Source organism: Balaenoptera musculus, chromosome 12, assembly GCF_009873245.2.
Source record: "Balaenoptera musculus isolate JJ_BM4_2016_0621 chromosome 12, mBalMus1.pri.v3, whole genome shotgun sequence".
In the NCBI taxonomy this organism is placed as follows: domain Eukaryota; kingdom Metazoa; phylum Chordata; class Mammalia; order Artiodactyla; family Balaenopteridae; genus Balaenoptera; species Balaenoptera musculus.
The window spans coordinates 52,292,614-52,317,284 of record NC_045796.1 but is presented as its reverse complement, the minus strand read 5'-3'; the positions used below and the strand labels follow the sequence as shown (position 1 = coordinate 52,317,284).

Here is a 24,671-nt window from a genome sequence, read left to right as displayed (position 1 = left end):
TGATATACAACCAAAAAATCCAAGAGGCTCAGAGAATCCCAAGCAGAATAAATACAAAGAAAAACATACCAAGACACATTGTAGTAAAACTGTTGAAAAATGAAAGAGGAAATCTTGAAGGCAGTCAGAAAATAAAAATGTTACATAAAGAAGAACAAATATAAGAATCACAGCAGACCTGTCATCAGAAAATTTGCAAGCCAGAAGGCAATAGTGATTTCTTTAAGGTACAGTTGACCCTTGAACAACATGTCTTTGAAATGTGCAGGTCTATTCATACACAGATTTTTTTTTCCAACATATATACAAAAATATATGTGTAGAACATCATGTGCAAGACTTGTATTGAAGTGGATAGCCTATCCCTACATAGGCACAAGGTGAGTGATATTTAACATAACATTAATGATATTAGTTTTCTTACTGTTTTATAACTTTGCTTTCAAAGAATTACGTAACTGTACAGTATGCCTCTCTCTTTCATAATTGGAGAAACTGTGTATCAGCCTATCATCACAGGGAAGTGTTTTTTTAAAATATATAATTATGTTTCCAATACTGTATCATGAATATGACTGCAATAATGCGTGCCATAAAAATTTTATAACAATTCATTCATTAGTGAGCAGGCTAGGCTACCATGAAGCAATTGTATTGATTATCCTAGGCTACCATAAAGCAATCATATAGCTGCTTCTTCATTATCAATGCATGAATTGTTATACCTGTAAATAAACTGAATTTCTTTTTCACATTATCTCTTCATTTTTGATGTCTAGTGTTAGTAATACGTATAACATCTACAGTATTTTGCATCATATAAGACAATATTGATGTAGGTACTGACAGACAATTCATCTTGTAAACAAATGACATAAACTTATAGTATCGATAAATACAGTACAGTACTGTAAACATATTTTTCTTCCTTATGATTTTCTTAATAACATTTTCTTTTCTGTAGCTTACTTTATTGTAAGAATACAGCATATGGACTTCCCTGGTGGCGCAGTGGTTAAGAATCCACCTACTAATGCAGAGGACACGGGTTCAAGCCCTGGTCCAGGAAGATCCCACATGCCGCAGAGCAACTAAGCCCATGCGCCACAACTACTGAGCCTGCACTCTAGAGCCCATGTGCCACAACAACTGAAGCCCATGCGCCTAGAGCCCACGCTCTGAAACAAAGAGAAGCCACCGCAATGAGAAGCCTGAGCACCTCAACCAAGAGTAGCCTCCACTCGCCGCAACTAGAGAAAGCCCGCGTGCAGCAACGAAGACCCAGTGCAGCCAATAAATAAATAAGTAAGTAAATAAATAAATAATAAAAATAAAATATAGCACTTTAATTTCCTTAAGCTAGTTTATTTCAAAGTGCCAAAAAACTGAAGATGTTCTGGTGCACACACATATGCTGTGAATCTAAGAATTCAGAACTATGCAAAGAACTTTTCAATACGACTTTACAAATGAAATATTTATACACTTTACTGTAATGCTTAATGCTTATTTTTGAAATCTATTGCTGATGCTACTTCTAAAGAGCAATGACTCAACCAGAAAAATATTAAAGGCTGCCTTTTCTTTTGTAAAGTGCTTATTAGCAACCATATCCAAAAGCAATGGTTTTCAGAAATACATGATATTAAAAGGTGCTCAAAGAGTCACTTCTTACAGAATCAAATATGCCATTTTGTAACTTTGTACATGTAAACTGATTTTATCTGCATTAATGAAAGATTGCTTTCAATGGCCCTCAACCATATGCTTCAAATCAAGACAGTGCTATTAGCATCAGCAGCATGAACAGTAACAGCAGAATAAACCCCAGCACATTTTAAATGGATCACAGCAGACTAGAAAAACTGTAACAGCTTTTGGATATGTTGCATATCCAAGGATGAGCCTTCTCTTTCACTCTGCATATATGGTAAACATTTAAAAAAATAACAAAAACACTTTTTTGTCTCTCTATAAGAGCATTTTACAGTGTATAAAGGGATTCTGATTCTTGTACCAATTAAGCAAACTGTTTTTCTATATAAAGTAGGCTTTATATGAAAGAAAGAAAGAAAGAAAGAAAGAAAGAAAGAAAGAAAGAAAGAAAGAAAGAAAGAAAGAAAGAAAGAAAGAAAAAAGAAAAGAAAGCCTATTTCCACCAAGACAGCTAGAAGGAATTAACAAGTGAAACACCTAATGCTAAAAACCTGAGGGAAAAAAATGTGAACAATTCTGAAATGAAGCTTTTTTTGAAAGGTTGATATAAACATTCCAGAAAGGAATTTGTTTTCGAGTGTGAACTATCTGACTTCATTTCAATCATATATCACTTTTATCTGATTTAAATAATTTAGAAAAAAAATAAGCATCATCTTAACTGAACTACTTTCTGTATCAGATTCTCTTTCTGACTCACGCCCCCCAGCACAAACCATTCAATACTCTTATAGTGAGCATCCCCTCCGGTCCCTGTCTATTTTCTGAAACTTAAGCTTTTTTTTACTCCTCCTTTTTCTCCCCTCCCAAACTCCCCATATATCCCAAGAGAAAATCCCTATTAAAAAATCATAATTTAAATACATTGTGACAATGTTACATTTGATTTAAAGTGGTAATAAATTATAAATTGCCAAATAATATAATCCACAATGCAAATCCCTGGTATAAAAAGAATCCATCTTACCCTGAATATAATAAAGCAGTCCAGTGATTTCAAATTACTTATGAAATAAAGGCAAAAATAAGGTGTAAAACACTATTTATAAAAGTCAAGTAAGAAACCAGTTACCATAAATCTTTTTACAAAGATAAATGTAATGTGCCTTTCCATTTCTAAAAATTTTGAGGGAGGTTTATAACTAGTGGTTTCAAAAATGACTTTAAGGAAACCAGAGATTGAATTACATATTATTTGTAATATATGACATATTAAATATATGTGACAATAATACTGCAATGGTGAGAAACTTAATCTTTGGACTTGCTACTTTTCGGCAAGTAAATTTTTTTCAAAGTCTTTGCTATAACTGATTAATTTTTAAATGTTAGTTCTCAAAAACTTTGCTACTAGAGATACTATGTTAACTAAGGAGATACTGGAAGTCTCAAATAGTAACAATATGCCTACAAAATAAAACAAGATTGTTCTTGCATCTTTTGTTATTATAACAAATACACTTTAAAATAGACAACATTGCTATGCCTGTAAATTAAAAGTACCCAAACCCTTAAAAAGGGGGTGGAACAGGAAAGAAAAATTGAAAATTCTTATTTAAAAATAAATCTGAAGTCCTTGCATTTCTTAAGAACTTGACTTGTTAAATCACGGTTTATCTTCTTTTGGACCAAGCTGTGTCTTCCACCATTCATCCATGGGATATGATGTCAATTCTCCATTCTGTAGGTTTCAGTGTGAATTTTCTTGAATGTTTGCAAAGCTGGTACTGGACTTGAGACGTTTGGCTAAATAAATCAAAAGTATTATATTTTAACTTAAATTTAATTCTCTAAACATGATTATTCATTGTTTTATGTAAACTATAGTATTCATCTATTAATTCTATGTTTGAATCTGAATAGATTCAATCTTATAAGAATTAAACCTAAATATTTTTTTCTACCAACCTCAAAAGATATAACTTTGCTAGAAGCTGCACATGATTTTGTTAGAAGCAGTACCAAATAAAACAGACATAATTTATATCAGCCTGAACAATACAGTCTTAAATATGTAATAAAAATGAAAGTACTCTACTTTAAAAATGGAAGTGCTGTAAAGTATAATAATAAAATTATATATTTGAAAGTCTAATCTAGAAATCCAAATCTAAATTTCTCTTAAAAGAATTCAGTGAAAGAACTCTGTAATGTTTAAAAAAAAACACATTCAAATGGCTTACAAAGAAAAGTGAGCTGGATATTACACACATGTGCACAAACATATATGGCAGCTAATAAAATATGTACAATCAGTTTTGATCATGATGCTAATGGGACTGAGTCATTAGAGTTAATAAGAAAATCATGGCTATTTGGCTTGATAATATGTTTTGTTCTTTAGTTAAACATGAATGTTTCTCATGTTCCAGAAATTAAAAACAACCATGCCATAGTGAAAGTATCTTACATTGGATAACTAGGAATCTCTCTACTTCAGAGGTTCTCAACACTAGAATAGAGGTTATGATTTAGAAGGTCCGCAATGGGATTCAGGCATTTAATTTTTGTTTTTGTGTTTTGAAAGCTCTGCAGACAATTCTGGTATGTGGCCAAGGATGAGAACCACTGTTCTAGTTTCTATCAGGGTCTCCCCTGACAACTCTAAGTGGAAGATGACAAGATGGCTTCCTGGACCAGTGTATTGCTTCAGCCTAAACTTAAAAAGCAACTTAAACTAAAAAACAGCCTAGGGGCTTCCCTGGTGGCACAGTGGTTGAGAATCTGCCTGCCAATGCAGGGGACACGGGTTCGAGCCCTGGTCTGGGAAGATCCCACATGCCGCGGAGCAACTAGGCCCGTGAGCCACAACTACTGAGCCTGCGCGTCTGGAGCCTGTGCTCCACAACAAGAGAGGCTGCGATAGTGAGAGGCCCGCGCACCGCGATGAAGAGTGGCCCCCGCTTGCCGCAACTGGAGAAAGCCCTTGCGCAGAAACGAAGACCCAACACAGCCATAAATAAATAAATAAAATTTTAAAAATATATATGATTAAATGTTTAACCCTACAATTTTGGCTTATCAAATTGACTAAGATTAAAAAAAAAAAAAAAAAAAAAAAAAAAAACAGCCTAAACTGAAAGTCTACTTCTTAAGTCTTCAGTGGATTTGGGAAGCAAACTAAATCAAAAGGGTTTTTTTTTTTTAAATGTTGTTTAAAATTATTAAAAGCAATCTAGTTTCTATTTACCAAATTCATTAAACTAACCAGATAGCAATACCAGTGAGTACATATAACTACAACTTCCTTGCTTCCTTATTCTCTATCTGATAAATCCCTACATCCTCCAAAATTCTACTCCAGGGATCTTCTAATGGTGAATTCCAACACCCCAAATGCAGAGTTCGTCTTCTATCCCTCTATGGTCCAACCACACTGTATGCACTTCTACTACATTTGTTGTAATGATTGGATTATGGTCGGTATGTTCTTTGAGGGCATCTATTGTGCTTTGTTCCTTTTTAAATCCCTAATTCCTACCATAGGACTTGATGAATGGAAGCATATAAAATGGTAGCATAAAGAAAAGTAAATTAAAATTTCCATGAGGTATCAGCACAAGAACTATTTGCTTACACTAGCATTTCCTTAAGTTCATCATTTAATTCATAAACAATGCTTCTATGAAACATTAATAGGTATTATGCAAAGGTCCTACTGTCAAGTTTGGGGGATGTAATTTCAGAGGCCTTAATTTATATTCAGGTACATTACGAAGCTCATGAAAAGGAATTTCACAGGACTAGTATTTTAAGGAACACACTCTAGGAGTTGCTAACATTAAGTACAATGTTCTCTTATTCAACAAATATTTTTGAGTATCTACTATGGGCCAGGTACTTTCTAGATGCTGGTGATATAGTGGTGAGCAACATAAACAAAATCCTTTTTCTGATGGAACTTACAGTTGAGTCAGGGTAGACAAACAAATGAGGTAGAAAATAAGTGGAAAAGTTAATTTAAATAGCCTAAATAGTGATTAAATGCTATTAAAGAAAGATGATACAGAAGAATTTTAAAAAGGGTGTATTCTTAGGTTGGGGGGGTCATAAAAGTTCTCTTTGTGTAAGTAACCTTTGACCTAAGTCCTGGATGACAAGGAGCCAGTCAAGGAAAGCAGAGAGGGAAAAATACAAGAACCTCGGAAAGAGGGCAGTGTGAATGAGCTTGGTGTTTGAGAGGAGCAGAAAGAAGGCCAGACTGCCTACATACAGCATCATGAGAAAGGAGAGGGGTAGACACAGGAGTTTAGGAAGGCAGATGGGGACCAGGTCACATGCAGCTTGGAAAGCAGACCTTGGAATAAGTCTGTATTTTATTCTAGGTGCAATGGGTACACGGGAAGGGTTTCAAATGGGAGAGGAGCATGTGGTAAAATTTATGTTTAAAAATTTACTCTAGCCACTATACCGACAATGGATTGTAGTGGGTCAAGAAGTAGAAGTAGGGATACCAGTTAAGGGACCTCTGCCTTAGTGCTGGTAAGAGACGGTGATGGCCTGGGCTAAGGTATTACCAATGGGGATAGAGAAAAGATAATTTAAGATATCTTTTTGGAAATAGAGCTGGCAGTACTCGCTGATGAATTGAAAAGGGGTAGGGGAGGGAATAAGGGAATGGGGAAAGAAAAGAAAAGAAAAAGAGTTAAGATATTGAAAGATATTAAAAGAAATTAAACGACTACAAGATTTGTGGCTTATACAAGCAAATGGATGGTAATGACTTTTATTGTGAAAACAATCAAACAAACAAAAACACTGATCAGAAGTACTATATATCTTCTGCAGAGTTAAATAGATTTGCAAAGCAAATAAGACGCTAAACTTTAAAATACACCAAGCCCTGAAAAATATAGTTTCTCAACGGTGAGGTCCCTGCAATGTTTTGTTATTACTCTAAAGAAGCACTTTTAGGCCCGAGTTATTACATATTTACAGAATGCTGGCAATCTTCAAAATACTTTACTAAATACACTCATGATAAAGACTCTCTCCTCTAGTAGCTAGCTTTTTGAGGTGACAAGACATTACAAATTCAATGTAAACTGATCTACAAGCAATCTGTTCTTTTTTTTTAAGTTAGATATATTAGAAGTGAAGTTAGATAAATCATGAAGAAATGCCAGAAAGAAATTTACAGGGGAAAGAATTTTTATATCATAGGTTCCTAGACTAGGAATAATATTTGAGAGAAAAAAAGCCTGACTTTTTTTTCTCCAGAAAACATTCTTTTAAAAAAACTAAAATTACTAAGGGATAAGCCCATACTTTCATTCTGATAATAAACAAGAAACCTACGAGATTTGGAGGTCACTTTTCTTTGGCTAGTTGGGACCTTCTAGTTAGTGTTTTTTTCTGCTCTGCCCTATTTGATGGGGAGAAAGGAAAGGAATGAACACATACTGAGCACATGCTATGTGTCAAGTAACTTTCTTGCAACTACAATTCCAATTTGTTCATAAACAAATTGTCTGTGTGTAAGCTACAGTTTCTCTCTGCCTGCTACTTGTTTGGTGGTTCTGTCATGGGTGGTTCTGCCAATGGGCCTAAGAGCTCTCTACTATTTATCTCCCTATTATGGCTATTTCAGGTCTGCAAAGCCTTTGTTGCTATTCCTTTGTTGTTGTCAACCTTATTCCAGGGAATCTAGCTTTCTCAATTAAAGCTTCTGAAAGATACTGTATGTTAAAGTTTGATTATAAAGTCACTTAACTTACACATCTCTTCTGTTAGTAAGCACAGTTGTAAAAATTGAAGAAGAGAGCTGTTTTAGGCTAATATAGTTTGAGTTCTCAGAGTACATATTATTTCTAAAACAGGCTTAGATTTTTTTAAATACAGGTTTTTAATCTAAATAAATGAACAACCATAAAAAGAAACTTACGTAGAATGAGTTTGCGTTTCTTTTGCTCTGAGTGAAGAAAACTACTAAGGTAGAAGACAACAGGTAGAAAGAGAATGAACACAGCAACAGCAATTACAGGCACTGTGTCACTGCAAGGGACTGAACAGTTGAAAGTTCGACTCCAAAGTTTTCGAGTAATGTTCATCTGAAACAATAACAAATAATGTTACTCTATTTTATATTTAATTTGTCTTCAATTTCATACAATTATTTTGTCAATAACAAGAACCCCAAATTTAGACTAAATACACATCCCTAAAAAATCTATTAATAGTTGAGGACAATTTCTTCTGTCAGGGAAATAAGTTGGTTCACGATTAGTCATTGTATAAATTTATATCCATACAGAAATTTCATATTGTAAATTCAATACTGTCCAAAGAATGTCAGCTTTTCACAGACTTCAAACACAGAACTTGTATCAATAGAAATATACTGTGCTTCATTCATTAAAAAAGATTTAAAAGGGTAACTATGTGAGGTGATGAATGTCAATAATTAGACTGTGGGAATCCTTTTGCAATATGTATGTATATCAAATCATCATACTGTACACTTTAAATATATTACAATTTTATTTGTCAAGTACATCTCAACAAAACTGGGGGGGAGGGGAAGTCTCACAAAAACAAACAAAATATTTTCTTTCATATGTTACCTATGTAATCTCACTGAGCTTGTTGCAATATTTTTAGAATGGAGATAAAAATATCAACTTTATAGGGCTTCTCTTCAAGAGATGATATCTATGACATGCTTAATAGCTTATCTAAGATACTATGAAAGATTCATACTCATGGCAAGTAATTTTTTAAGTACATAATATCTAATGAGTCATGGAAACTTTATTAGACAATATTAATATCTTATTTAGCCCCTAGATACACTTAGGGGCTGCAGTATCTCACTTTCACTGAGCTCATGATTTCTGTCAAACAGGTTAAATGATGTAAGGAAACTATCAAATTTAGCGTTTACAACTGTTCTTGCCTGGATTTTGTTTAATTGAGATATGGTTTACAAATGGTGCACTGTATGTCTGTTGTAATTTTTGTTTATTGCAAAGATGGATGTTCTAAAATAGGTTGGTCATGTTGATTTGCTGTGTAATCCAACTTGTGTCATAGAACCAATATTCATTTTTCTTCTTTATTTAAAAAAAAATAGACTATTATTCTTTAAAAAGATGTTTATTATTTATTGGGAACCTACTAGAAGCCAGGTACTACTCTAAACATTAGTAACAGAGCAGTAACAAACAAAAATCCCCATGGTGTATCCATTTTCAGTGCTTTTTACCATTCTGAATATTACAGATCCACTATGTTCACTCTGAGCTGCTATAATTCACACTCATCATTCTCAAACATTAAGTTTACCAATTTTGACCACAAGTTCTCTGCTTTTTGCCAATAAATTTTCAGTTTCCTCTAACGCCTCAATAGTCAGGCATCGTATTCCCATAAAAAGGCATGATTGCCATCTAGTGGTGCCCCATGTAAAGGCAGGCTATTCAACTGAGGAAAAAGTTTCTGTTGACTATTCATTCAATCAATACATGTTACTAAGGGCCCACTATTTGCTAGGCGCTGTTCTAGATACTGAACAGTGAACTAAAAGGCCATGACGTCCTTGTTCTCATATGGTTTATATTTTAGTAAGGGGAGAAAGACTACAAATAAGTAAACAAAACTTTTCAGATGGTAACAGATATAAAGAAATAAACAAAGCAATGGGACAGGAAGTAACTGAGGAATGGCTTCAGAAACATATTGTAGCAAAACCTAGAGACTTCTTGAATTAGCAACAAGTGCACAAGAAACTGAAATGAAAACATTTAACAACACCCACACCTCTGAAAATGACACACATTATCAAACTTAAAAAACAAAATGTATAAATGGAGCATAATCTATAAAAATAGTAAATCACTATGTTGTATACCTGAAACGAATATAATATTGTAAATCAACTATACTTAATAAAAAGAAGTCAAATATACCAAATTATCAACTTACTTATGAAGTACCTGATTAATTTCCATTTTAGTTTGACACATCAGGATATTCTAAAACTTTACTACTTAGCAACTAGTTATTTCTGGTTGAAGATACCATATGCAAATTCCAATAATAATACTGAAGGCATATTCAACAACACTGCAAACCACGTGTTGTATCAGAAGCAAGGTACTTACTGCATCTTCCACGTCAATGCATAAGTGTGTTCCAGATTCAGCCTTATTTTCAAGTTCATTCATTTTTTGCATTTCACAGTACAGACTACTCAGAGCTTTGTATGCTTCACGACAGTTTTTGCATACTTCCGAATAATTTCTTAACTGAAGAAGACTGTGTGCGCTCCCCTAAAATGTCAAAGGCACATATAATACACACAATAAACATTACATTTTTTAAACTTATTTGCCCTCCTGGAGGAAATAATAGAGTATGTTAAAGTGCTGAGCTGTGATGTGGGGCAGGTTGCTAAACCACTCTGAGCCTCTGTTTTATCTATAAAATAGGGATACCCTTACCTGTATTACAGGTCCCAAGGAATAGAGACTGGTATGTATGTAGCACACAGCAAAATATTTGGCACTTTCTAGTTGCCCCTGAATTTTGAAAACCACTGCACTAGCCACTGTTAACTGAGGGCAACACTAGCTCATATACCAAATTATTGATGCCTAAATACCAAAAATTTACTAAGTTATCTTGTCATTTATACATCTGCCCTTATCTATCCTACACTCACCAAATAAAGTATCCCCTTGCCTGTGCTGACTTGAACCCTGAAGTCTGCCTTATTGAGACAGAGAAGACTTTATAATGAGTTACGAAAAGGCACCCAAACTACATCCCTCCCCCAGCCCTCTTACCCCAAGGCTTTTAAGGCTTTTAATCCAGGCCTTTCAAGTCAACAAAAAGGGACTAACACCAATGAATCGTATAACCTAAAATATAACCTCAGGTACTGGATATAAGACATTATGTTAGTGAATCTCAATGTTTTCCACTTCTGGGACTGACACTTGTATTTCAAGAACAAGTTTGCTAAACAGTCAATTCACACTTTTGTTTTCTATTCCCTTTATTCTTTACCTTATAGCCTGGAGAAATAATATTAACTGACTATCAGAATGAAAGAGAAAAGGAAAAATTAAAGGAATTAAGCTGATGTAGCCCCTACAACATTACCCTTACTATCTACTTGACAGAGAAACTCAGACTCTCTTTAGTTCTGCCACAAGAAATAGCCCATTGCCTGTTTTTCACAGAACAAGTGTACATTCAGCTAAATGTGTTCGATCAAAACTGGAGCACAGTACCTTGATGGGGGGAGTATAATTTAGTCATTTATATTAAAACTTAAAATGTACATATCGTTTGACGTTGCAATTTCACTTCTAGGAATCTACCAGACAGATAAAGATACAAATACCTGCAAAAGACTGTCCATATTTGTGATAGTAAAATACTGAACCAAACAAAAATCTCCATCGATACAGGGACTGACTGACTAAATGGTGGCATAGTCAAACAACAAAAGGCCCTGCAACGTTTAAAGCAAATGAGGAAGTAGGATTCTGGGAAAATGATGACATCAGCATGTGCCATTCCTGATTTCTTTTCTGAAGAGACTCAAGAACAGAAGAGTAAACCCAGGCCCTTGATAGCACTGTTAATTATAGAAGCATGACATGCACATTTCATCACAGGAAGGTTGTATGACAGCTGTCACACCACTCCCAGAGAAACTAGCCGGAACCACAGTCTCTTGTGACCCTCTATCCCCTGCAACCACCTACTGTCCTCTGGAGAAGTGAGGGGCTGGAATAATAGCCCCACCCTGCCTGCGGGACCACCCACAAAAAGCAGTCTCCAGAGTCACCCAGACAGTCCAGGTTCCCAGAGAAGCCACCTGCAAACACATACTACATAAGGTGGAGCTGGTCTGGAACCTAAACCCACATCTCTGCCTCATCACTGAGCCAGAAGTCACTGCCACAGCCAATACCATTAATTTCACTGCTACCACCTATCTCTTTAGCTGGTTCCCCTTCCCTTTCAAACACACACTCACACACTCACACTCACACACACACACACAACCTATAAAACATAGGCATTGCCCAGAACTCAGTCCTTGGGGCCTCTTCATCATCTCTATCTACACTCACTCACATCCAAGTCTCCAGGTTTGATACCATCTGTACCTGATGACTCTCAAATCTACAGCTCCAGCTCATACCTCTCCCTTGATAATAAACAAACAAACTAACTAATTAGTTAATTAATTTTTTAAAACCATTCAATTCAAGGAAATAGAAAAATGACAAAACCAAAAGAATACAGGAGGAATTAATAAATGCAAAAGCATAACTTAACACATTAAGAAAAAGAAAACAGAAACTGATAAATAAAGCCAAAGGTGGGTTTTCAAAAAGATCAATAAATATAAATGTATCTTCAACAAGCCTAAAGAAAATTCAAGGGAAAAAAGGACTCACAAGTACAGCATTTGGAAATAGAAAGGAAATGTAGCTATATATGTTATAGAAATTTTAAGGAGTAACCAATTACTAAATGCAATGCATTATCCTGGAATGAATCCTGAAACAGAAAAGGACATTAGTAGAAAAACTGGTGAAATCAGAATGAAGTCTGGCATTTAGTTAATAGTTACATACCAATGTTCATTTCGTATTTTTGACTAATGTACCTTGGTAACATAAGGTGAACATTAGGGGAAACTAGGTCAGGGATATACAGGAATTCTCTGTATTACCTTTGCAACTTTTCTGTCAGTCTAAAATTATTCCAAAAAAAAAAAAACCATTTAAAAATAGGCAGTTAAAATCTGTAGTGGGGGAAGAAAAGATACCGTTCATAAGGGCACCAAACACTGTGTAATACCTTGAAATAAACTTAAGAAATGTGTAAACCTATATGAAATTTAAATAAATAAGTAAAACTGTGCTAGAGAACATTAAAAAATAAAGGATAATGGTGGTTGCCAGGGGTTAGAGAAGGAGGAAATGGGGAGTTATTACTTAATGTGTACTGAGTTTCAGTTTGAGAAGATGAAACATTCTGGAGATGGATGGTGGTAGAGTTGTACAACAATGTGAGTGTACTTAATGTCACTGAACTGTACACTTAAAAACTGTAATGTGGTAAATTTTATATTCTATTTTACTGCAATAAAAAATAGTGAATATATACTGTACTCCTAGATAGGAAAGCTTAATATCATAACAGGTCAATTTTTCCCAAATGATGACTCTAAAATGTAATGCAATTCTAATAAAATATCAAAATGACTGATTATTTTGAACTTGGTTCTAAAATTCATTTCATGGATTTATTTAGTAAATCATGTTTTGAAAGTCAAGAAGCCATCAGGAAAAAAAGGTTGGTGCTAAGCCTCACATCTTACACCAAAATAAATTTCAAACAGATAAATGATGTTTAAATATACAAAACAAAACCATGAAAGTCCTAACACAATCACAGGAGAAATTTTAAAAATAATCTCAAAGTGGGAAAAGGCCTTCTAGTGTGACACAAAATCCACAAGCCATTAAATTAATTTTGGTAAATCTAACAACATAAAAATTAAAATGTTCTTCATATCAAAAAGAGAAGTATGATAAAAAGACAAACAACAAATGAGGAAAAAATATTTGCAACTAACATCCCAGGAAAAATGCTAATTTCTCTAAAGTACATTCATCAGAACTAGTGTCTTTGGTCTCTAAAACCAAAGAGTTCCTAGTCAAATAGGCTTGGTAAATGCTGTATACAAAGTTACCATTTGAAGTTCTATATAATGTACATTAGTCCACTAAAGTTCTGCAGTCCTGTATTAAAGCATTTCTTACCCTTATTAAGAATACTAAACCTTTTTTATGGGCTATCTATTAAAATCTTGCAGAACATATTTTGGGAAATGTTCATCTAATACTTTTTATTATACTCAGGGAAATTCATATTCTATGTTATCACATTTATTAAAGAGAAAGGCATACATACCTATATCCTAAATATATTTCTATCTATTTGTGGGGATTACCTACTTGTTAAAAAGCAAGTTTCAAAACTAGGATTTTACCAGAATTCCAGTTTCACCCCTCACCACTACCAGGAACGTTCCAGTACTAACATTCAAGGGTCAGAGGTGGAGAAAACAAAACCCAATAAGGTAGGTTTCTTAAAGGCTACCTTTTATATTATAATTCAAAACTCAAAGTTACCTTATTAAACAGCACCTTTTAAAGTAGGTAGAATATATTTAAGCAAACATTGAGGCAAAGAATAAGCTTTTTATAGACAGAATCATACAATTGTAAAATACATTATTGCATAAACAAAGTCAAGAAAAATTATTGTCAGATAGAACAACGCTGTGTTTTAATTAAACAATCACATGCCTCAGTTAATATGTTCATACTCATTAACTCATTGGATCCTGACTACAAAATACTGGAAGGTAGGCAGGGTAGATCTTACTATTCCCATCTTACAAATTAAAAAACTGAAGTTTTGATGATTTGCCTAAGGGCTAGTAATAGAAGAATTTAGCAGAAATCCAGGTCTACCTCTACACTGTGTATGTAGATAAATATCAACAATTAATGCTATAAAAATTGGAATTATTTATTATTCACTTGGACAAGGCAGCATTTTAATTTCAAGTGTCATATATAAAATACCTGAAGGTTATTCTCAAAGCAGGTCAAGGTGTGATTAAACAGATTCAGGAAGTATACTGTGCTATTTGATAATTCTTCACTTTTGTTCGTTAAACAATCTGTCAAGAAACCAAAAAATATATTAATATATCTCAAGCAACAATTACATATAGTCATTTATCTCTCAAGCTGTTATCTTCTGTTTCACACTGTCGTAATCCTTTATTCAAACAAGCATGAAGTGTTCCACGTTAAGAGAATTTTCCAAATACATGAAGCTTAACCTTTTTAGTTTCCAAAAGATTTTTTTTACATCATAACCATTTTAATGAAAATATTAAAATAGTCACATACTTTTCTCTCTTTGTAAAAACCATATACCAAGTAAAACTGAAATTGATTTTTGATGGTGCAAAGTCTTAATCATGAATATCAGTTATCAAATGCTGCCTTAATAGGAGTACTCTTAGTGCTGTTTAGGCATAAGACTATTTATCCTGCATTAATTTTAGCTAAATTCATATGCTGTTTGATTGTTTTCTGTGTTAAATTTAGTAGTTCTGGGTCTCTTCCATCTTCACTAGTGGGTCAGTTATTGCATCTAAGATGTTAATCTTTTAAAATCTGCTCTTTCTAATCTGTTGTGAGTTGGGAGACCAGAGAAACAAGCTGGCGAGAATTTTGCATAAAATACTGATAAAGGGACTTCAAGTAAAACCTGGAAATAAATACACTTGTTTTATGTCTTTCTAAAAATCTTACATAAATGATATTCCTCTGCAACTTGCTACTCTCACTTAGCATTAGCTCAAGTTCATTCCTGTGAATTGTTTTCTATGTATGAACATAGCACAATTTTTATATCTATTCTCCCTTCTTGGATGAACTTATTCTTTATCCTCAGTTTGCTTTTACCTCTCCCTGTGCTCTCAGCTTACCCTCTGGGATCTAGGTTCAAGTGCCTGGCATCATATCCTGGAACTCATGGTCAACCATTTCAATCTCACTTTCCTAGAATCCTTGTCCTTTTTACATTCCACATACTCACAAATATTTAAAACCTTCATTAACTTTCTCTACTCCCAACTGTGGTTGTAGAACACTATTATAGAAAATTCTGAAGTTATAATGAGGGGACTCAATTCAAACTAGTTTCAGGGCCACAAAACAATCCTTGTAGATGCCCTACCAATTACTCCACAAGGGATGTTCAAATACTTTCTATTCTCTAGTACTCAACCATACTCTTGTTCTTCTTAAATTTAACTGAGAGCTGTATATTATACACACTCAGGGCCATCTATTATAATCGTTCAACTGGGAGTGGAGAGACAGGATAGAAGGCTGTTGCAATTATCCAGGAGAAAGGTGGCAATGCAAACAGAAAGAAATCAATGGATAAGAGATACACTGAATAGGTAGTGAAGAGTACCAGAATATGCCAACTCAAAATATGCTTCTTTGGCATATGGATTATTCTGAGCTAAAGGCCTTTAAGGACTTCCCTGGTGGTGCAGTGGTTAAGGATCTGCCTGCCAATGCAGGGGACATGGGTTCGAGCCCTGGTTGGGAAAGATCCCACATGCTGCGGAGCAACTAAGCCCGTGCGCCACAGCTACTGAGTCTGCGCTCTAGAGCCCATTAGCCACAACTACTGAGCCCGTGTGCTACAACTACTGAAGCCTGCGCGCCTAAAGCCTGTTCTCCACAACAAGAGAAGCCACCGCAATGAGAAGCCTGCGCACCACAAAGAAGAGTAGCCCCCGCTCACCGCAAATAGAGAAAGCCCGCGCACAGCAACAAAGACCCAAGGCAACCAAAAATAAATAAATTAAAAAAAAATAAAGGCCTTTAAGAACCAACAGATACAGGAAAAACTCTAAAAACAGGGCACAAGTTTTTATTTTGTAGATAAAATTTACACTTGTAAAGGAAATTTCCATTTGTAAAGATGTCCCTCTCTCTCAAGAAAAAGAAAAGGGAGGACTCTTAACAACTAACTCTTACCAATGGAGATGGTTCTAACTTAAACCTATATAACAAACCTTACTAAACAATCCTGTTTACCATACTTCTCCTGGTCACTTTCCCATAACTTGCCTCCTTCAACCAGAAGACCAAAATCCTTTCTCCTCTGATTATCCTAAGATGGTATATAAACCCAAATTCTAACCATCCCTTTGGGTTACTGATCATTGGGTGCTCCCGTGTGTACATGTGCAATGCACTTGTTAATAAACTTCTGTTTGTTTTATCTTGTTTCTCCGTCTTTGGCCAGTCTAATTAGAGAGTTCCAGCCAGAGAACCTAAAATGGATAGAGGAAAAAGATTTTTTCCCTCCCTTAGAGTAGACATTAGGGTATAACACACTATACGATGCATGCACTATTATAAACAACAATCACTACAATGAAAGCTAATGTTAACTGAGTAGTTGCTATGTTCCAAGCGCCATTCTTGTACTTTAAACACATTTATTCAATTCTTACAACAATCCTATGAGGCAAGAATTATGATCTCCATTTTCTAAATAAGGAACAGAGGCAGAGAGGAATTAAGAAGTTACCCAAGGTAAAACTGGTAAGTAAAAACCTGGAATTTCTACTCAGTCTGATTCCTGAGCCTGCACTTTCAAACACTACAAATATAAAATATCTACACTCTAAACAATTAAAGTTCAATACTGGGAATCAATAAATACATGCCACTGCTCCTCCCTCCACCACCCATAGATTTCTTACACCATGCAGGGATTCAGGCAGTCGCTACCAACTGATCAGTGCTGGCAACTGAGATGAAGCCTAAAACTGGTAAACAGGGCAGCAACTAGCACATTAAGACTCCTTTGTGAAAACTGGAAAAAGACATTCCCTCCAGGTAGATTATTTACAAAAGAGTGCTCCTACCTCCAGAAGCTGAGCTGGAATCCAGCCCCACTCACCCCCTTACATGGGCCCCTAGTGTAGGACTTGGCCTGCACCTGGCACACCTGGGGCCCTACTGATGAACCTATTCCAAGAGTCTTTCCCTCTTTGAACTCACACACTGTACATTCTCTGCAGCTTTATCTTCTCCAGCATGTAAGTCCTGTTCTGACTGTTCACCTTATTATTTAAAAATCTGAGGGATCACTTCACAAATTAGGAAACAACTAGAGAAATAAAGTGATATACTGAGGATCATACATCAAGTTAGTAAGGCATTGAAATACAAAATATACTTTCCAGGCTCTTGATTAAGTATTATCTTAATTATACCATTTTCCCTTTGCTATTTAAAAATGTTACTCTCTCTGTTGGCTTTCAAAAAGTTCACACACTAAATTCTTAAAAAAAAAAAAAATAACATAAGTCTCTCTTAATCCTGGTTTAATATCATCACAAAGTAGCCTTGAATCTTTTTACACGAGGTAGAGTATACATAAATAAAAACAAACAGTTACAAATATGCATAATATTATATTGTGCTAATGAGATTGAAGAAGTTTTCAGTTTCTGTAGTTGATATTTTGGAGGGAAGTAGAGAGAATACAATTTCATCCACAACAACTGTACATCTGTGTATAATGAGCCACGTCATGGCAACTGACATGCACAATATGGGGGTGTGTGTGTCCCTGTATTGTCTTACAAAAGCAGTATAAAGCATGAATATGAGTGATTCATACTTCTATACAAAGTACGTAACTGAAATAATTTCTTTATAAAAAAGTAATTTATAGAATAATGAAAAATAAATAAACAGAAAGAAGTAATTTATAAAGAAGCTTCTCTGAACAAAGAACTTAATCTCTTTTATCTTACTAACAGCCATTCCTTTTCACTTGAAATAATTTGAAAATTAAACTCAAAGCTAATATAGACTGGCCATCTTATTACTGCATTAATGCAGTACCATCAAAATTTTTTCAATGATCATTAGACAGTGATATTATAAAGCACAAAGAAGTTCACTTATAAAATGAGATTTTAAATGTCTTCATTATTAAAAAGCCCTGACTTTCTGATTTAAAACAAAGGAACTCCAGTAAAATTCCTCTTTTATCCTTTTGTAGGAATTGGGAGCATAAGGTTATAAGCAGTGAGAAGCTATATATTTTAGAAATTAGTAAGTTAAGAAATATTAGTAGTAATAAAGCTTCCTATAAGCACTAAGTGAAGTGGTCATTATGAATTTTCCTCATCTCAGATAATCAATGCAGCCTCATCAAGGACAGATTAGCATAGCTTCTTTCTCAGTGAGGGCTCAAGCATCAGCTCAAGAGGCATTCTTAAAGGTGTTAAGGATTCAAGTTAAGACCTTACATAGAAACCTACTAAATATCATAACAGGAATTATGTATGCATCTTTAGGTAAAGTATTTGGCATCTATTAGGAGTTTGTATAAGGATCTCTGCTGTTTTTCAAAACTAGTTATATAGAGAACAACAGAGACAATTACCAATTTCTGAAAAATAGGGCAAGCTTCAGAAAACATAGTATTAAACTATGGGAACTTTGTACCTAAACAACATAATTAAGTTTAGTAAGTATGAAAACTAGGACATTTTAAGTTATAAGATATAAATAAGTGAGTCCAATGCTTAGTATGTTACCATTTAGATAAAATATGGGAAAGATGGGTTCTGATTAATTGATCTTCTGGTTAACTATTAAGTTTTATTATTGATTTTTAAAGAATCAAGACATAAAAAGTGAAGGGTGGCAGAATATTTGCCATAAGGATTATTCTGAGCTGACGGCACTTGGAAAATAGCCAAGGCAGAGAGAAGCTTTCTGTGAATTCCCCGTATCTGCTTGAAGACAGAGCTTCCAAAAGAAACTCAATTGTCATAAATCCCTTCTCCAGGAGTTTCATCAACCAGGGAAGATTTTCTCCTATCAGAGGAAAGGAGACCAATCAAACAGAATGGAGAGTCCAGAAATAAATTCCTGCATATACAGTCAACTATGAGCTGAACTCCTAGAAATAGAGAGCAGAATGGTGATTGCCAAAGGCTGGGGTGGGTGGGAGAAATGGGGAGATGTTGGTCAAAGGGCACAAACCTCCAGCTGTAAGATAAGTTCTGGGGATCAAATGTACAGTATGGTGATTTTTTTTTTTAATTAATTAATTTATTTTTGGCTGTGTTTGGTCTTTGTTTCTGTGAGAGGGCTTTCTCCAGCTGCGGCGAACGGGGGCCACTCTTCATCGCGGTGGGCGGGCCTCTCATTATTGCGGCCTCTCTTGTTGCGGAGCACAGGCTCCAGACGCGCAGGCTCAGTAGTTGTGGCTCACGGGCCTAGTTGCTCCGCGGCACGTGGGATCTTCCCAGACCAGGGCTCGAACCCGTGTCCCCTGCATCGGCAGGCAGACTCTCAACCACTGCGCCACCAGGGAAGCCCAGTATGGTGATTTTAGTTAGCAATACTGTATTCTATACTTGAAAATTGCTAAAAGAATAAATCTTAAATGACCTCACCACACACACACACAAAATGGTAATTATGTGACATGACGGAGGTGTTACCTAACACTATGGTGGTAATCATTCTGCAATATATAAGTGTATCAAATCAACACACTGTACACCTTAAACTTAAACAATGTTATATGTCAATTATATCTCAATAAAGTTGAAAAAAGAAAAAAATCAAAAACAAAGTACCAAAACACTTTACCATAAAGCAATTCATGGTCTCATCAAATCTGGTCACTCTACTAATTATTCACCTGTCATATGCATAAGATAACCAAGAAGCGTCTCAATAACCAGGCTATCCCTATGTCAACAATACACTTCTTTTTTTTTTCTTTTAAACTTTTTTCTTTCAAACACAGACTTTTTTTTAATTTATTTTTTTACACAGCAGGTTCTTATTAGTTATCCATTTTATACACATTAGTGTATATATGTCAATCCCAATCTCCCAATTCATCACACCACCACCCCCTGCCCCGCCACTTTCCCCCCCGTGGTGCCCATACATTTGTTCTCTGCATCTGTGTCTCTATTTCTGCCCTGCAAACCCGTTCATCTGTACCATTTTTCTAGGTTCCACATATATGCGTTAACAATACACTTCTGATAACAGCTTTAAAATTGTGAAGAGGAGAAATCCTTGATATATTTTCTTTACTTCTCAACAGTCACTCTCCACAAGAATTAATTTCCATGTTATTTGTAATATGAATTGGAAGAGTTGTGTACACTCCTTTTGAGTTTCAATCAGTTTCCAAAAATTTATTTCTAACGAAGACTAATATCATTCAAAGATACGGATATTCTAAAGATAAAATAGATGGTAGTGGTAACGGAGGGCACTCTCTCTCTTTTTTTATATTGGAGTATACTTGATTAACAATGTTGTATTAGGATGGCACTCTCTTTCATTGAGTGTCTAGCCTTCCTTTCATCAAGTAATAATGGCAAAGACTAGGTGCCAACCCACAGCTAGATCAAGTAGAAAGGTGATTTTTTTGGCAGTGTATTAATTTTATAAGTATTCTTTTAAACAATATTTTAGCTTTTATATTTTTACATGTTTATATTTTTAATAATATTATTTTAAAAAATTTTAATAGCCCCTTAAATTAACTTTAAAAGATTTTTATATAATTATAGTTTTGCATTTTCTAGCACAGAGGATGAAAAAGGAATAGTCATTTTATATCAAAAGATATATTCTTACAAAATGGATCACATATTGGTTTAAGTCTCAATTAAAAACAAATTTTTTAAACACCTCAGTAGTTTTTGTTCTTCCTTTGTAATTTTTTTCCTTCCCATTTTATCTTTTAGGTGCCAGACTGAATAGACTCCAGATTATTTACCATTGAAGAGTTCTATTGCTGGCATCACTTATCAGCTCTGTATTTGCAAATTTAATAACTAGATCACCACAAAAAGTTAACTGAGACAAAAGGGCTTGTATTTAACAGTTTTACATAAGTTCTGAGAAAATTGACCAGTCTTTTTTTTTTATGTTTATTTTTTTTATTTTTTATTTTTTTAACATCTTTCTTGGAGTATAATTGCTAAAAATATGGAACGCTTCACGAATTTGCGTGTCATCCTTGTGCAGGGGCCATGCTAATCTTCTCTGTATCGTTCCAATTTTAGTATATGTGCTGCTGAAGCAAGCACAACCCGTCTTTTTTTATGTTTAAATAAAAAAGCAAATAATCTAGATTTGGGGGGGAATATTTATACTGTGTTTTCATGCATATACGGTAGGGGTGGAAACATAATTTTCCCTCTACCCTTGTAAGTTCTCAGCTGGGTCCCCTGTAACAACAGACAGATCAATAGGAGAAAAACAAACAGAAGTTTGTTGACTTGTAAATCTCGCATATACACGGAAGATACAAAGGGAAATTGAGTAACTCAAAGGGGTGGCTTAGAAGTCAGACTTGAACATCACCTTCAGGTAAAAACAAAGAAAGATGGGTGTGGGGGAGGTCAGTTATGGGGAAATGACCAGGAAGAGTGAGGTAAACAAGCATAAGGTTATGCAGATTATGTCCCTGCCTTCTCCATTTACAAGATTCTCTAGTGATTTAAACAAGGCTTGTCAACTTAGTCCTTTTTTTTTTTTTTTTTAATTAATTTATTTATTTATTTTGGCTGTGTTGGGTCTTCGTTTCTGTGCGAGGGCTTTCTCTAGTTGCGGCAAGCGGGGGCCACTCTTCACCGAGGTGCGCAGGCCTCTCTCTGTCACGGCCTCTCCCGTTGCGGAGCACAGGCTCCAGACGCGCAGGCTCAGTAGTTGTGGCTCACGGGCCTAGTTGCTCCGCGGCATGTGGGATCTTCCCAGACCAGGGCTCGAGCCCGTGTGCCCTGCATTGGCAGGCAGATTCTTAACCACTGCGCCACCAGGGAAGCCCTCTCTAGTGATTTAAAGTCATCCTTTTCTTCCTGGTACAGAGAGGGAGACACCCTTACAAGTGGAGATTTCCTTAATAAATATAAATTTCTCATACAAAATGGTTATTTCTACTCTGTTTTCAGAGCTTCTCCTGTGTCTGCTGTTTCTCAAAATAATCAGCTCAAAATAATCCTTACGCCAAAGAGGCGTATTTTGGAATGGCACATTTTGGTCTCCAACAATACAAAATGACAACATCCTAGGCAAACTTCTGATCAGGCACAAATTCATTTAAAATTATAGTGTGATATGATTGCTTTCTTCCATTTTATTAAAAGAGTAAATATCCTTTGTATTCATTCTTTTACCTATTTCTAAAGGCCAAAGATTTAAAAAAATCAATGACTGGATAGGTAACAAATGGATTATCTTTTAAGTAAAAGGAAAAGAGAAGCCTTTAGCATCATTTATTAAGAAAATAAAAGAGTGAGGATCCCATGAAATCAGTGGTTTAACAGATCTGGTTGCTAGAGATGCGACTGTCTCAGAACCTGATGCCTGATTCCTGATCATTGCTGAGCATTAACATTAGAAAATGTGCAACCTTATTACAAACTTTTTTTTCACATTATCTAGTTTTAATTTTATGTAGTACTGATAGGTCTTTAGAAAAAAAAGAGTATTTTACATTTATATTTTTAGTAAAAGACTAGGTTTTCCATAATATCAAACATGTATATAGCATAGATATTAAACTTTGCAGGGCTAAAGTGTAGGGCTAATATTTCTTAAAATGGAGACTGTGCAATGAATTTGTCAAATAGCACTTTAAAACCAAATTAGGCCTTAATTCATGAACACTGTCTATTCAGATGAACAATCTTAAAGCCTTCTGATTTTAGTTCTAGGCTCTTGATCTGCAGTCCGTTTACACTTTCTGAGCCCTCATTCTACCTCACAGGGCTTATTGTGAAGTTCAAATGAACCAAGGGCCATGACATTGAGAAATATTATTTAATTTAATTGCTGACTTGTTATTCACCTTCTTTAGCTCATTTTTTCCTTCCTTCAAATTTCTTTTCTCACTGCTTTGTAACAGAAGACTATGTTAAGAATGCTTTATTAAATTTTGGTAAAAATTGCGAAGTTTTTTGAACAATTCTTAAAATTTTTCAGAAAATGTTCATGTTATCTTTATTACAGAGATTTGCAGAGAACATAATTAGAAGTGTTTCCAGGTAATTTGGTAAAGATTATTCATTTCTAGGTAAGGTGATTATTATTTTTTTTAAAGATTTTTTTTGATGTGGACCATTTTTTTTAAAGTCTTTATTGAATTTGTTACAATATTGTTTCTGTTTTATGTTTTGGTTTTTTGGCCTCGAGGCATGTGGAATCTTAGCTCCCCAACCAGGGATCGAATCCACATCCCCTGCATCGGAAGGCAAAGTCTTAACCACTGGACCACCAGGGAAGTCCTAGATGATTACTTTAGAATGAATACCCAAGGGAAAACAGGTGAGGAGCACAAATTTATAAAACTATTTTATTTCCATATAAAATACAGAATATACATTATGATAAATTTTAAAATGTGAATGAAACAATGAATGGAAGATAACTTTTTTAAAATGCATAATCTGGAAAAAGAAAATAGCCAATCTCTCTGATTACATCTAACATATGAATAATCATGGCAGATTTGGACAGTCTGTCAAGTTTTAAAAATTTTTATGTATTTTTGAATAGGTATTAAATGCTATGGTATACAATCCAAAGGGTACAAATGTAAGCAGAATGAAAACTAAGTCTTCCTGTCTTTCCTGCCCAATCAGCTATCTAATTCTCCAAAAGATGTCATATTTCTCTGCACCTTGCTTGGCCATATATTTTGGCCAAATTAATTTTAATTAGGAAGTAAACATTTCATTTTTCTTCAAAAGAAGTTCAATCAAGGAATATTTTGAAGATAGGATGCCTCACAGAAAAACAAAGGTAACCCTAAGAATTTATTCTAAAGAGTTTTATACCTACCATACTGAGTAAATATGCAGCAAAATGTTTTCTTTCCTTTTTATTTTTTTTTTAAATAGCTGGAGAAGAAAGCTATTTTAAATTAGTAAATTCATTACAAAATACCTTTTAAAGAAAAGATGCTTTACCTCTCAAGTATGTAAATTAAGTAACATCAGTCGAAAGAAGTGAATCCCAACACATACCCCACTTATTCTAATTAACTGATTTTAAATTATTTGCAATTAACATATTTTTTCCTATATCAATGGATTTTTCTGAAGGCCTAAGAATACTTAAAAACAGCTCTTCCGTATAAGTTAAGCAAACTCTGTTCAATCATATTTATACTAAAAAGTTTTACTCCAAAAAAGTAAAGATTTACTTTAAAAAAAAGTTAGCTGTCAGCCAAGCCTCTGTTCAAATTACCAGAAAATTTGAATTAATAGAGACAAAATTAAAAGAGTTAATATTCAATATGCATGGTATACT

At 34.6% G+C, this 24,671-nt stretch overlaps 1 protein-coding gene and 1 non-coding gene across 2 annotated transcripts in view; both read right to left on the bottom strand.

The window, feature by feature from the left end:
- Positions 1 to 1,349: 1,349 nt before the first annotated feature.
- OSTM1 (osteoclastogenesis associated transmembrane protein 1) overlaps positions 1,350 to 24,671 on the bottom strand; it is a 38,451-nt gene continuing 15,129 nt past the window's right edge. Inside the window, exons 3-6 of the mRNA XM_036872107.1 lie at positions 14,340 to 14,437; positions 9,819 to 9,986; positions 7,601 to 7,766; positions 1,350 to 3,462 (exon numbers count right to left, since the gene is read on the bottom strand). Coding sequence (XP_036728002.1) covers positions 3,407 to 3,462; positions 7,601 to 7,766; positions 9,819 to 9,986; positions 14,340 to 14,437 — 488 coding nt within the window. The 3' untranslated portion in view covers positions 1,350 to 3,406. The remainder of the gene's footprint in view (positions 3,463 to 7,600; positions 7,767 to 9,818; positions 9,987 to 14,339; positions 14,438 to 24,671) is intronic.
- Positions 21,339 to 21,445, bottom strand: LOC118905544. The gene has a single exon (XR_005022250.1). It is a non-coding gene; the product is annotated as a U6 spliceosomal RNA (small nuclear RNA).